Here is a 14,599-nt window from a genome sequence, read left to right as displayed (position 1 = left end):
GTTGTTGTCAATATTCCGTGATAGGTTCATGGTGTGTGTATTATTTCTGAATGAATGAAGCTATTTAAATTATTGATCGGCACTAACATAAATGTGTACTGCGTATTGACAATATAAAATGTATATTGGTTTGAAAATATAAAATGGTCGTTTCAGTCAAGATAGAATACCAGTAAGTATTTTTTTATTGTTTTACTCGTGCAGTACTTTGTACATATACATGTAATATAAATGAGTCTATACCCTGAACGAAAAGTTTGTTTGTTTGTTTGTTGGGGTTTAACGTCCGAGCAGCAATATTTCAGCTATATTCAGACAATGAACATGAAATGGATGATAAAATGAACATGAAATGAAAAAAAAAGGATGGGTCACAAGGATGATAGGGTCGACAAATTTTGATTGCCACTGAAAAAAGGGGGATGGGTAAGGTCGGGCAATTTAGCCTCCTGTGGCGGAGCGCAAAGGTTCCTACTCCTATCGAATACCACAGCAGGGTTCTTTAACGTGCGAGGAACGTGGCATCTTTCCCAACACGGTGCACCACTATGGTTTGCGGTCAGGTTTTCCGTATTATAGCCTGACAACCCCAGCATGTAACACGCCAGGGGTACCCCATTCCACCACCTGGGGCACACATCCCAGTTGCTCTGTGGGCAGAGCGCCTAGCCCCCGGCTAGGTTTCTGAGCACTATTTAGTCGCCTTTTACGATAAGCTTAGCGCTGCTGCAGGCCTATTCTTTTAACACCCGGACCTGCACGGGGCCTGAACGAAAAGTCGTCAGTAGTCAATTGCACGCAAATGTTGTTTCCAACATTTAAAACATACATACATTTATTTACAATGTACATTCTATTAAACTAGGTATGGATGATGTTCGTCTGGGAGATACCGGTTGCTGAAAGAAGAGATCCTCAAATCATTTCCTGATGCTGACGTTTCTTGTGAAATGGGTCCTGAAAGTAAGATTGCATTTTATTACCCAGGACAAATTTACTACCACTAATTCTATTACCAATTTATCTAGACACGCCACACAACAAAGAACATAAAATAACCAAAAAAAAAAAAAACGTACAAAGCAACAAAAGTAAATGAGCAATTCGGACTCCAAGCAAGTTACGGCAAACTCTGGTATAACGTTCGAGTTGTGACATGAAAAATCCAGGTGCTAAAGGGATGTTGCCACAGACGAAAGGAAAGTTGGCAATACGGAATGAAAATTTAAAACATGAATTTCAACAGAATATGACAGCTGTAAATATATGCTTCTTCATTTTCAGCTTCCTTTGAAATTAGTGTGAATGAGAAGCTTATTTTTTCAAAACTACAGCTGGGAGGATATCCCTTTAACTCCGATGTAAGTTGAGATTTTTAGTTTTAGTCAGTCATTTCCCAGTCACATGGTAACCCTCGATCCCATTGTAATCCTTTTCTCTCGTAGCTACCTCAAGAGATCCTATTAACCCTGATATCCCTAAAACGTTGTAACATGTTTACTAAATGATGTACAAATTTGTTATTAACACCATTAAATGCGATATCTTATTTTACGTGTACATATATGTGTCATGGATGATGTATAAATGTACACGTGCGATCCATATATGTAAAGTTCCTTTATACAAATTTGAAGATGACACCTGTGAATATGTCAGCAGGGTCACATGCCTACATGTGGTAAAAGCGTTTTTAAAGAAATTTAAAAGACAGGTCTACAGCAAAGTGCCTGTATTGGTCAAAGAGTAGTTCTCGCTAGCAAGTGTACATGTAACTTTCGCTAATCGATTTTTCGTTCTCTCCTGTGAAACAAAATAATGCCAAAAACTGAAGGAAAAAAACCTTACAGATTTCTGATATTTTCCTCTAAAAATGAGCTATGATACAACGGTTTTCATTGAGGAATAAAATATTGGTGAGCAGACTGAGAAGAGTTGCATCTGTCTTGGAAACGACAAGATCTACTCTCTGACCGGTAAATAATGTGCTAATTTCAAAGTTTTCGTATTTTATTTTACCAATCATAGGCCCACAGGGGCAATGACAAAACAACATTTATGATTAAATTTCAGGTACATGTACATGTATAAAGACAATTTAAGACAAGTACATGTATTTTTGTAAATGCATTGCATGTACAATGTACATGTGCATGCAAATTATTTTTTTTTCTCTCAGGTATTCCACTAAAATATCTTACTCTGTATTGTTTAAATTTGAAGGTTTTTGTCTTTGCAAACAGTCATAAAAATACACGTATACCAACATTTTTTCGAATTTATTACTTATATGTTCTATTGTGGGAAGTGCTGGTCTTTTCATTTGAGTGCATCCGTCGAAAGAACGATAACTCAAATTTGTAACTACAACCACAACATTTCACACACTTATTTATATAAGTGCAAGTAGTTATAGTACCAGTTGATGTTCAGACATAGGTACACTATAGGATTGAACAGTATTTCCGGTCGATCATGCATGTATGAACGGATCTCGGAGCTCCCAAACTCAATTCGGCCGTTCATGTAATGTTTGGGAGTGCAGAGATCCGGTCATACATTGTACATGCATGAACGACCGAAAATAGCTGTTAAATCCTTATAATTCTATCCCGACATTTGGGAATTTGTTTAAATAAGTTGAACCGGTAAATGTATTTATAGAATCTAACCTGGGATAATTTAATTTTGGGGTAAATTTACTTGTTATTAGATTTTAAGCATTTATGATTTCTTTCCCCGAGTTGAAAATTACTCTCCGTTTAACAAACAGTACCGGTAAAATCAATGTGGATGTATTAAACTATTCTTACGGCTATATTATGCCGTTAAGGTCGTTGTCACACCCTTTCGAACTACATGGCCGCCATATTGGTTTCAAGTTGACTGGCGTTCATGCACCTACAATTCTAATCATGAGATTCTTCATGCTTATAGCCGTTTCTTGATTGGTCGAGAACGTCATTGCCATAAAGTTCATACATACATGAACTACGCCACATCGTTCATACATGCATGAACCGTCAACTTTAAACCATTATGGCGGCAGTGTAGTTCGAAAGAGTGTGGCAACAAACTGAACGGCGTAATAAAGCCATAAGAATAGTCTATTACATGCATATTGATTTTACCGGTCAAGGTGAGAGTAATTTTCAGCTCGGGGAAAGAAATTTATAACCGAGTCTGACTGAACCCTCAAAACACCTGGTATTTTTCCTTCTTCCTTGTTGTATTTCCTTAATGACTTTATACCTTTTGAATTGTTTACATCTTGAATTCAGGAGCGGATCCAGAATTTTAGATTTGGGTGGGTGAAATGTAGGTATCTTTTGTGGTAAATGAAGCGAGAAATTAAAGTTTCAACCGAAAACCGCCTAAAACTACCCCTTAAAACCCATGCTTTGCAAATTTTAGGTGGGGAGCGCACGCCCGCAACGCCCCCGCCTGAATCCGCCCTTGGTATTTTTCAATGCCAACTATCATTGTCTGCGCGCTGCCATACTTTTGAAAAGGAATATAATTATGTGTATTAAAGCGTAAACATAAACATAGTTTATCAATATAACCGACTGAGGCTCTCAGAGGGTAACTTTGACTGTCGGATAGAATTATAAGGATTGAAAAGCTGTTTTCGGTCGTTCATGCATGTATGAACGGATCTATCTACTCCAAAACATTACATGAACGGCCAAAGGCCAAGTATGAACTCTATCGCAAAGACGTTCTCGACCAATCAATTACTGTTATAAGCATGAAGAATCTTGTGATTAGACTTATATTAAAATGAAAACTTAAACAGTAATGGTTAACTTTACTTAGTTTTAGCTAGAAGAACCGTAACAATGGATAAATGGTTGGTTACAACTAACCAATAAAAATGATAATCGATTGATAGTTTTAACCTATTGGAAAACACTATTTATAGCATTTGTAAACCTTGTTTATTTTTAGATTATGCAGTATCTCCATACTCTGACGATAGGCGGCAACCCAGATCCAGTCACACGTGCTAAGAAACCATCTTTCAACGTCTAAAAGGAGTCCCTCTCGGATTCAACTTGATAGGGACATGTTTTAACCATTTGTTTTGTATGGGGGTATGACTTCTATTAAATGTAATCCACAAAAAAAATCAAATTATAGGGGGATCATATCCCGTGTAAAAACGCACATACTCAATGCACTCAAGGTTCAAAGGTTAACCGGTATCTCTGTGGCGACATAGACGAGAAATGGACGTACATTTTACATGTTTTCATGACGTTTGATCTGAAAATATGCGGATGAAACTGATATATACATGTACATTGTACTAGTAAACATTAAAGACATTAGATATAACATCAATACGGTTTGATTATTTTAAGCCATGCCATGAACCAATAGTCCTCTGATATCACAATCTTACATGTAAATTCTCAATTCCAAGAATGGATTGTTTTACTGTGAAGAAGGTGATTTTATTTCCAAATTAAAGAATCTGATATGAGGCATGGTTGACAGTACAAGTTACCAGATTCATACAATATACACATAGTCCTGAGATACCATGTACAAGAACCTATGTTTCGGAGATGAAATACAGTGTTTACCTACATGTACATGCACATGTATCAATTGTCTGTTTTGCACCGACCATTTAAGGGAAATACAAAAGTGTTTCATGATGCTTCCACACTATACTGTCTAAAATATTGTTTTTAGAAATAAGAGGTTTTTCAGCAAAATATCCGTTCATACATATAAATGCGTCTTGTTAAAAATCTCATGAAGTCTACAATGTAGCTTCGGTGGATTTTTTAATCAAGTGGCTATGTTCAGTAGTTCCCTGAGAAAAATGTCAAGAAAATTCTTGTTACGGATGGAAGAACGTAATGACGAACAGAGCTAAAACAGTCCATCTCTTTTTCACAGCGGGGGTATAAAAATAAAAACAGAGATATGTTAAATGGGGTATGTCTGGAGGAACCACTCTGTTTTGAACATGTATTTTGAGTGAAGGGCGTCATTGATCGCGGTCGCTATTTGTAAAATGAATTAGCTTCCATAGTTTCCAAAAAATATTTGTCCCATTTTTTTCAACTTAAAATAGAAACTTCTTAAATTTACACTGAGCCAATATAGACACATTTTATTTTTTCTGCATAGGCTTGGAACTTTTTGTGCAGCTCGCCGCTGTGCACTTGATTTACTAATTAAAAGTACAAATAAAAAACAGTAACGATACCAAGGTGGTTTTCCCTGATCATGTATTAAAAATGATACATCAATAGACTCCTACGATAAACCAGCCTTTCACCTTAATTAACAGAACTGATCTCGATACATTTCAAGGTCAAATCTAACGTTATTAGAACTAATTCAAAGATCTGCTGTATGACTGAGAGTTGTGCCTGCAAGATATTAATGAGTTGTCTTGCTTGGATGGTTTTATGACCCATTGAGAGCGGTTCTTCATATAAAATATTAAAACTCGTAATTACTTTTAATGCGTTAAAATCGATTCGTATATAGTTGGGTCTAGAGGGATTACATATCACGACCATGCACCAATTAATAAGCATTTGTTTTTGTAATGATATTTCAGCATCTACGACAAAAAAATGTCTAAATTCTGATAATTCAAAACACATCGATTGGGTTAAAAACAAGTAAACTTAAGTACTTGGTCTACATAAAAATGATACTAGGCATGACATACCGGAGTATATTTACGATAATCATTGGAAGGAGAAACAATTGAAAGAGAATCGCCATTGAAAAAGATTTTCATACGTTCTAATTGTTTCGGTATCTAATTTCGGTTTGTGGCGTAAGGGAGTGTAATATTAAGTCCCTCGTGGCGTGTAATATGGCTGCTTTTCGTCACATAACTCTTCGTCAGTTTTTGTATGGGGTCATTCTAATTAAGAACAGAATCCAGAACTTTTAATTCAGGTTACATGATTAAAGATCGTATTTTAGTCAGATCGGGTTTGGAATGTGGCCTTTGTGAAATTCCAGGTTCCGCGTGTCTTCAGGGCCCAATCCACGTAGAACAATGCCATCTATGTTTTATGCTTGGTATCCCACTGAGGTACAAATGTGCTTTTACATCTCTGCTACATTCGGTACTCAATCAAACCTTTTATCAATATATATATATATATATATATATATATATATATAGAGAGAGAGAGAGAGAGAGAGAGAGAGAGAGAGAGAGAGGGGGGGGGGAAATTCCAAACGATGTTAGAACTGTCAAACTTGCGATGCAAATTTTTGGTCGTTCCCTCCGCGGGACTCGAACTCGTACCGCCTGCACCAAGTCCAGCGCCCTAGACCACGCGACTAGCTAGGCTATATTACGCTGAGAACGTTGTTAGGGGCTTCCCCTACATTATTAACTACATGTACATGTAGTAGTGTTTATGCCTAGCAAAAAGGTGAAGTATTTTCACATATGATGAACTACATGTACATATGTGTGTGATAATGAATGAATTCGCTAAATACTAGTATGAAGTTGTTTCTTTAAATGAGGACACAATTTCTATGACCCGCAAGTGACTAAATTTTCAAAAAATGTTTAATTTAATAGTTGTAGGTTCTTAAAAATGCATTACACCAGTTACATGTAATCCATGAAAATAACCTTAAATTAAACGGTTAAATATAAGTCGACCTAAGAATCATGCAAGACAAAAAGGCATTTTATGTTAATTTTTTTCAAAACTTTCTTAACAACTTAAAATCTTTCAAACATTAATATCAGCGATAAAATATTACATGCATACACACGTCTCGTTCAACGTTTTATGGAAGGATGGATAGGTAAATAAATGAGTCAAAACATTTAAGGTGAATTATTATGTATTTACTTTAAGGGGTAAGTCGGTGTGGGTAAAAATAAGCAAATAATATACTACACCCCTTGTTTCTGAACCAACTATACAACATCTTTGGATCCGCCCTTGAAACAAGGTTAAATTTCAGATTCGCCTTGTTACTTGAAGACGATACGCAAGATATTGCTACAAGATAACGTTACCATACGCCATACATGCATAAATTTCGGAACTCGAAGGGTTCCTGGATGACGTGATTTTGAATATTGTAGTAAGACTGATGTTTGAGAGGTGGTAAAATAGTACTAGTATTTGAGTATGTCACGTTTAGTTTTATACCTAACACAATTTTTTTTTGCAGTATTCTTTTTTTAAATTCAAATGTGAAATACTCATAACACATCCAGTAACAGAACCAAAAATTCCGAATGGTTCGGGGTCTGACAGACCTAAGAGGGGTCCGTCCGCTCGGGAGTTTTCATTACCATTCAAATCCTAGTTCCCTTGATTTCCGTTCCGTTGATTTTAATATTATCAACCAAAGTTTTTGAGCATAAACCACCTCTCCCATTTACCAGATCCGCCTATGACATCTAACAGGCACCAGATAACATTTCGTCACATGGTTATTCACATTTAGGTAATGTAAGTTTGAACACAACACTATTATGGATAGCTTCGCAAGGGATAGGTGTTACCGTTTATACTTTGTAATCCCCCCCCAAAAAAAAAAGAAGAAAAATTGTTCCATGTCCATATTGCGGCATAAACGTGCTTACCTTTTAGTTTGTAGAACACACACAACGTGTTACAAATGGACAGGATTGTTTTTTAAAAAACGTGTTCTTGCGAGAAATAACGAAAGCTCCTAGAACAGTGTATCATCGGCTTTCTTGGGACTGTCAAACCCTCTGGAATTAATGTTTAGTTATCACAACCCTGCTTTCAACTGCTGTTACTTATAGCAATTTTCTTCTTGAACTTGATACATACAATACTGGTATCTCATAATGTTCAAGATCGATCTTGTCTGAGTGGTACGGATAGAATTTATAAATAGCTTATTTAACTCCTTGGGTAGGGATTTACAGTTTTATCTCCAATACTTTTTGCCCCAGACGAAGGCCATAAGGCTGAGAATTTGGGCTCACATTTATCAATTTGTTTTTATGTCTCATTCCATTTGATTTATATTTAGTTCCTCATTTACCTTTTAAACGTGGCTCTAGTTCACAAATTCATTATTCTTATAAACGTGTTAAATGTCGTTTTTGCGGTTTGGGACAAAACTGGTAGACTCGTTTTGTCGCATTGAATGTATAACGTAAACAAAATCCTAGTTGTAAACGATACTTTGTAAGGCTGACTTCGTGTGTTTTGAATCATATCGTTTATTTATGCTTTTAGAAATGTAAAAATCTTTTCCTACGGCCACCTATTTGACACAACATGGCTCTGAATGCAAACGCTTAAGCGTGGAACAAAATAGCTAGACTTGCGGATTTCCTGATAAAATCGAAGTGTGGCAAACTTTTCTTCTAAATATATACCGATTTGGAAAAGACAATGTGAATTCTATAGTGATATGCATAATGTTCCGTATCTGCATTTGCAGTATCTAGGTGTTTCTCTTTTTTTTTCCTTTGGTCATTTTAATTTTTTTCTGTCAATAAATGACATGGACATCAATTTTGCTGTCCTGGATCTTTCTAAAACTGTTTGAAACAGTCGAACAGCAAAGTACCTGCTTGACCCCGAAATCCCATGATCCAATCTGCAATGATCTATGAGCAGATACAGTGTAACTCCAAATGGTGGCGCCTTAAATACCGAACGAAATTTTTCGGTCTCGTATGCCTCAGATAATCATTTAATCATTGATAATTTCACAACTTAAACGGTTATTTCAAGTACAATTTATGAAAAGAACGGTCGATGTTTGTTTACATCTATTTTTGGAGTGAATTATTTGGACCAATGAGCGATGAGTTCGAAATAAAATCTCCCTGTAGGAAAACGAGATTTCCCTTGTTCACTTTATTACCATATGAAAAAGGTGACAGAATCGCATTTAATACGTCATAATTAAAGATAGAGGGGTTTTATATGTAAATTGACCAATGATATTTGACCATCTAAGGGGATTAACTGTTTCAAAGTCAGGATCACCGTTTGTTTACAAACTTTTGAGACCACCCAAATGACATGTGCTCGTTGCTGTCAGTGACAAAAGCAAGCGCTATCTCGCCGAAATTCTTGTTGATACGTACAATATATGGTAAAATTGGGACAATAACATTTTCATTCAGATTAGTAATGCTTCTCTAATATATCTTGTGCATTATTTTTGATGGGACTAGTCATAAACTTGTTCAAGCCCTCCCCCTTTTTCAACGCGTATGAAAGAAACTTCTCTCGGATTTTATAACTCTCAGTCTACGTTGAAACAGCGAACATTGTGTTCAGCAAGGTTGTTTGTTTGTTTGTTGGGGTTTAACGTCCGAGCAGCAATATTTCAGATATATTCAGACGTTGAACATGAAATGGATGATAAAATGAGCATGAAATGATGATGAAATGAAAAAGGAATGGGGCATAAGGATAATGGGGTCGACAAGGTTTGATTGCCACTGGAAAATAGGGAGAGGTGGGTAGGGTCGGGCAATTTAGCCTCCTGTGGCGGAGCCCTATGGGTCCTACTCCGGGAGAATACCACAGTAGGGTTCTTTAACGTGCGAGGAACGTGGCATATTTCCCAACACGGTACACCACTATGGTTTGCGGTCAGGTTTTCCGTATTATAGCCTGACAACCCCAGCATGTAACACGCCAGGGGTACCCCATTCCACCACCCGGGGCACACATCCCAGTTGCTTTGTGGGCAGAGCGCCCTAGCCCCCGGCTAGGGTTCTGAGCACTATTTAGTCGCCTTTTACGACAAGGTTAGCGCTGCTGCAGGCCTATTTTTTTAACACCCGGACCTGCACGGGGCTTCAGCGTGGTATAAACACTTATCCATATAATCAGTATACACATTACATATCCCTAAAATGCAAATAGATGCCCCATCCAAGTCAGAATGGTCCATAATTTTAGTGTCTTTATTCTTGCTGTTTACATACATCTAGGAGTTTGAAATATACTTTAAAAATCCTTGCATACATCATCTTTAATAACCAAATATTGAATTTTTAAAAATGTAAGTGTAGATAAATATACATGTATCTTAGGCGCGGATCCAAGGACTAGCGTACCGGGCATACGCCCCCGCCCTGAATCGGTAAGAAAAAAAATTTCACCACAAGTTTCACCCCATAATATTTTTTGCCTTGCTTTGCACGGCATTTTAATTCAATTACCCCCCCCCTAAACTCTAAACTCAATACTGAATCCGCCCCTGTATCTATAAAGAAATTATATCTAATTGTCTTTCACCAAGGATTGTTATAATATAGAAATGAAATTCTATGAAAGTACTGATTTCACCTTTTGGAAAACAATTTTGCAAAATCTTCGTTCACGGTTAGGAAAACATAAATAACAAAAAACAGTTCAGCTTTTCAAAACAAAACGAACTAGTGAGCAAGTGATATTTCACTTGATTCTTTATTGAATGCATGTAAATATATGCAATGTTATTTTTGTTATTAATTTCAAGCAACTCAGCGGGTGTTTCTCAGAGGACGCTTACCCTACCGGTGCACCTGGTCCATGCTCCCAGTTTTTAGTGGAGTCCGAGTTGCTCATTTGCTTTTGTTACTTTGTGTGTATGGTTTTAGTTGCTTTATGTTCTTTGTTGTGTATGTCTATTTTCCATGTCTGGTCTTTGTCCCTGGATTACATTCCTTTTATTACACCTATTACCTTGGTTCCCTTGATTACTCTTTCAAAAGATTTAGAAATACAAATATGAATATTTGGAAGTGCAGAATCGCAGGTATAGTCGGGGTATTTTTTCACCCATATACATATATTTTGTTCTTATTTGTATATTTATTTAATTCTGGTATCAGTTTCAAAATGTTAATGATACATTATAAAATACCTTCATTCTTTAAAAAATACATGTGTTTCGCACACTCGTTAAATCTAGGCGTTCTTCGCCACTTGTGATCATATTTTGATTATTTACTCTTTTCAATTAATTACCCTATTATTCATATATGTTTCCGTGTAGATTTGTATTTAGAATTACTGTAATCTTTTTGTGTAATATAAAGATGTGAGGCTGCAAAATGCAATAAGTACTTATTATTTCCAAATTGTACTGAGACTTCCAAACACAGTTGCCTCCACTATCAAAATCGAAATTTTAATTAAGCTGACAGATCTGCATTAAACACCACTTCGTAGGTCAAAACATACATGTACACTGCAGCTCAGAAATATATCTGCCCTTCATTGTATGAAATATCTAAATGTTTTCAAAATCTAGAACTTGAGATATCGTTATTTTTATTTTGCAAAATAAAAATAACGGTATCTCAAGATGGCGATTTTTTTACTTGGGTTGGTCTGGACAAAGCTGACAGAATCTCTTCTGTGAGATATTTTGGCTTTTTATTGCTACACAATGTATATTTTAATGATTCGCAACATATCAGTGTATTTTGCCGATGTAATCGAAGCTGTAACGTGTCGCTTTCTCAGTGCATGTTGGGGCAGTGAAAAGTATCGCCATTCTGGAGTCAATGTGACGGTACTTTTGTAGATTGGCGCCGCCATTTTATTGACTTTGCGTTAAATAACTGACGTCAGGACCACTTCAAAGTCATGATATGTATGATATGAGTACAATTTCAGCCCGTCTAGAGCAGAATTGAATAGGTTTCAAGCGATGTGTAATAAGATGCAAGTGGATTTTGTAACGTTAGACGTCGTATTTTTAACTGATATTTAAAAAAAAATTGAATCGTAATAATAAAAAAAAACTTCACTTTTTGAATAGGGGTTTATCTTATATTTAATATCCATGAAGTTTATTTTGTGAAAGAGGATAGTTTCTAGCCGCGATTAAGAAACTATTCAGAGTTTGTAGCAATACGTGTAACGTGCGCAACGTTTTAGTTTGTACATGTGAACGTGAGTGCTAACTTGAAAAGGAAAAAAAAATCTATAACTTACGTTAGTGTACCAACTGACATCCTGGTACTGAAACTACTCAGAAACCAGGGATATAAAAATGGGTCACGGGGTCAACCGCAAGATGCGGATCCATGGCTGGTTCCGGGGGTTCAACCCCCCTTTTGTTTATAAATTTGGTTAATTTCGAGCAAAGTTTGGCCTAAAATGTGCAATCAATAGCCTTGAACCACCTTTTACAGGAACTCCTCTCAGTCTCTAGACCCACCCAGCCCACTAGGCACTGTCATGAAGAAAACAACCGAGACATGGATTACATTTATGTTTCCTCGCATCGAAGGACTATTATTGGATACCAGGGTTTAATTACATGTAGAACCATGCATGTAAGGCTATTGATTTCTGAATAACGAAGATCTTGTTATTTAATTACATACAATGGTTGTACCCGGTTGTTCAAGGGAAAGTATTCGACGAATTTGAATTGATTTAATATTTCTTAGTTACGTTTGAGTACAACAGTTATTACATTGACAGGTAAAATATTCATAAGACACAATGGGTTCATAAAATCTGTAAATTATATGCATTGTGTGTAAAATGTCTTGAGTTTAGACACTAAAAGTACAAGGGCAGAGCCAGCATTATTAAAAAAGGGGAAGGGGTGTTACAACACAGATTTAGAAAAGTAGGGGAATCCAGGCTATCATTGGTTCATATTTGCCCTAACTGAACGAATATTTTTTTAGCTTCCAACAAAGTGGGCCAGGGTGTCAAACACCGAAACTATACTCTGGATCCGTCACTGCGGTTAAGCCTTCTAAAAGGAAAAGAAAGGGAACACTTGCCGATTGTGAAATGTTTTTATCTCACAGGTTTTCGGTTTAGACAGTTCATCTAGGTGTTACTATGTAGGATAGAGGATCAAATTAATGATGCATGTCACAACAAATCAATATTATACAAACGTCTCAGAATGTGACGACTCTATTCGCTACACTGCTCCATCGGATCAAATTAGGGAAGATAACGTAAACTTGTGGAAGGGTCCCGTACTACCATATATAGTGTACTGAGTTAGAGCCCTAGATTAATCTTACGAGGAGGCACTTTGTGCAGGCGGTGTTGCCATAGATGTCACAGCGGTACGAGTCCCGCGGAAGGAACGACCAAAAATTTGTATCGCAAATTTGACAGTTCTAACATCGTTGGAATTTTTCAGACCCTTCTATAAGTTTACTGTCCCTTACTACAATACATCGTGTACTAAGTTAGAGCCCTAGATTATTCCTACGAGGAGGAATGACCCGGCCAGTGAAAGCTGTATTTTGATAGCCTAGCTGGCCGAGTGGTCTAGGGCGCTGGACTTTGTGCAGCCGGTGTTGCCATAGATGTCACAGCGGTACGAGTTTGAGTCCCGCGGAGGGTACGACTAAAAATTTGCATCGCAAATTCGACAGTTCTAACATAGTTTTTCAGACCCTTCTATAAGTTTACGTTATCTTCCTTGCATCAATTTGATCCGATGGAGCAGTGTAGCGAATAGAGTCGTCACATTCTGATACGTCATATTGGCTTGGTTCGTCTGATTTTGCCCACTCCAATAAGGCATTGCCATGCAATATTACATATTAGACTGGTAAGACATAATCACTCCTACAGACTATCGATCGATGTACATGTACATGTATGTGTCAAAGACATACAAATGTATCACCTTAACCTCACAATATTATAGTGTAACTTGGTAAGGTTTTTATATTATGAGCATGTACATGTATCGCATGTACATGTACCAGTTATTCGTTCCAAGGCAGGCCATATTGTTGCTCCTCAGTTCAATATGGCTTGCCTTGGACCAATAAGTCAGCCAATTGGGAAAACCTTACCCATATACACTTTGGTATTGTGATTAAAGGTGATATGTCTCGGACACATACATGTACATGTACGATATTGTCTTTCTGTAGGAATACATGTTATTCATATTTTGTTGTAAAATTACATGTTTATATTTTGACAAAAGTGTTACATGTAGTTTATTCTTTTATACACTATTGAAGGCTAGTTTCTACGACAAACTTGGGGAGGAGGGGCAGGGGAAGGTAATTTTTGAACGACCTTTGAAAATAATAAACATTTGATTCGGATCTTCCTATGCATTTGGATTTGACGCTGCTGGTGAGAGGTTATACTGCTTGAAACACGTGTACAGCATTTCTGTATTTAATAATCAATGTCACAGGGTCGATATCACTGTTGATGGACCGAGGGTAATCATCAACCCAGGAGTCAAACTTGTCTGACCCTAAAATACATTATACATGTATATTATTTATCAAAATTTGCAGTGTTACAAATTTCAAAATCCCTAAAACACTGAGGCTTCATTCTTTGTACTGACCCGTTAAAATCCCTTTCTGATGAATTTGGCTTCCTATTTCGATAGTTCTGGTTTTGAGTACTTCTTGTATACAATAAAAAGTTGGATTTAATACCTTCCCATGTATTTGATTGTATTAGTAATGGTTCTGACGAGAGGTTGCTCCTTGAAACACGTGTACAACATATAGAAATTTTCAATATTAATATGATTGGTATTTTTGTATTGAATTGAATTGACATTTACAAAGGTAATCTACATATACATTTAGGACAGGAAGGTACAAGTACATGTATGTTGGATCAGA

At 36.7% G+C, this 14,599-nt stretch overlaps 1 protein-coding gene across 1 annotated transcript; it reads left to right on the top strand.

Annotated features, from left to right (window-relative positions):
• Positions 1-22: 22 nt before the first annotated feature.
• Positions 23-4,347, top strand: LOC148597362 (migration and invasion enhancer 1-like). The gene is made up of 4 exons (XM_088563830.1): positions 23-172; positions 866-963; positions 1,285-1,361; positions 3,952-4,347. The coding sequence occupies exons 2-4, from the start codon at positions 951-953 to the stop codon at positions 4,033-4,035; spliced, it is 174 nt and encodes a 57-aa protein (XP_088419956.1). The 5' UTR covers positions 23-172; positions 866-950; the 3' UTR covers positions 4,036-4,347.
• The last annotated feature ends 10,252 nt before the right edge of the window (positions 4,348-14,599 follow it).

This window comes from Perna viridis, chromosome 15, assembly GCF_037379345.1.
Source record: "Perna viridis isolate PV_CMFRI_1.1 ecotype Kerala chromosome 15, ASM3737934v1, whole genome shotgun sequence".
NCBI lineage: Eukaryota > Metazoa > Mollusca > Bivalvia > Mytilida > Mytilidae > Perna > Perna viridis.
The sequence above is the reverse complement of the archived record's forward strand: the minus strand, read 5'-3'. Positions and strand labels throughout refer to the sequence as shown.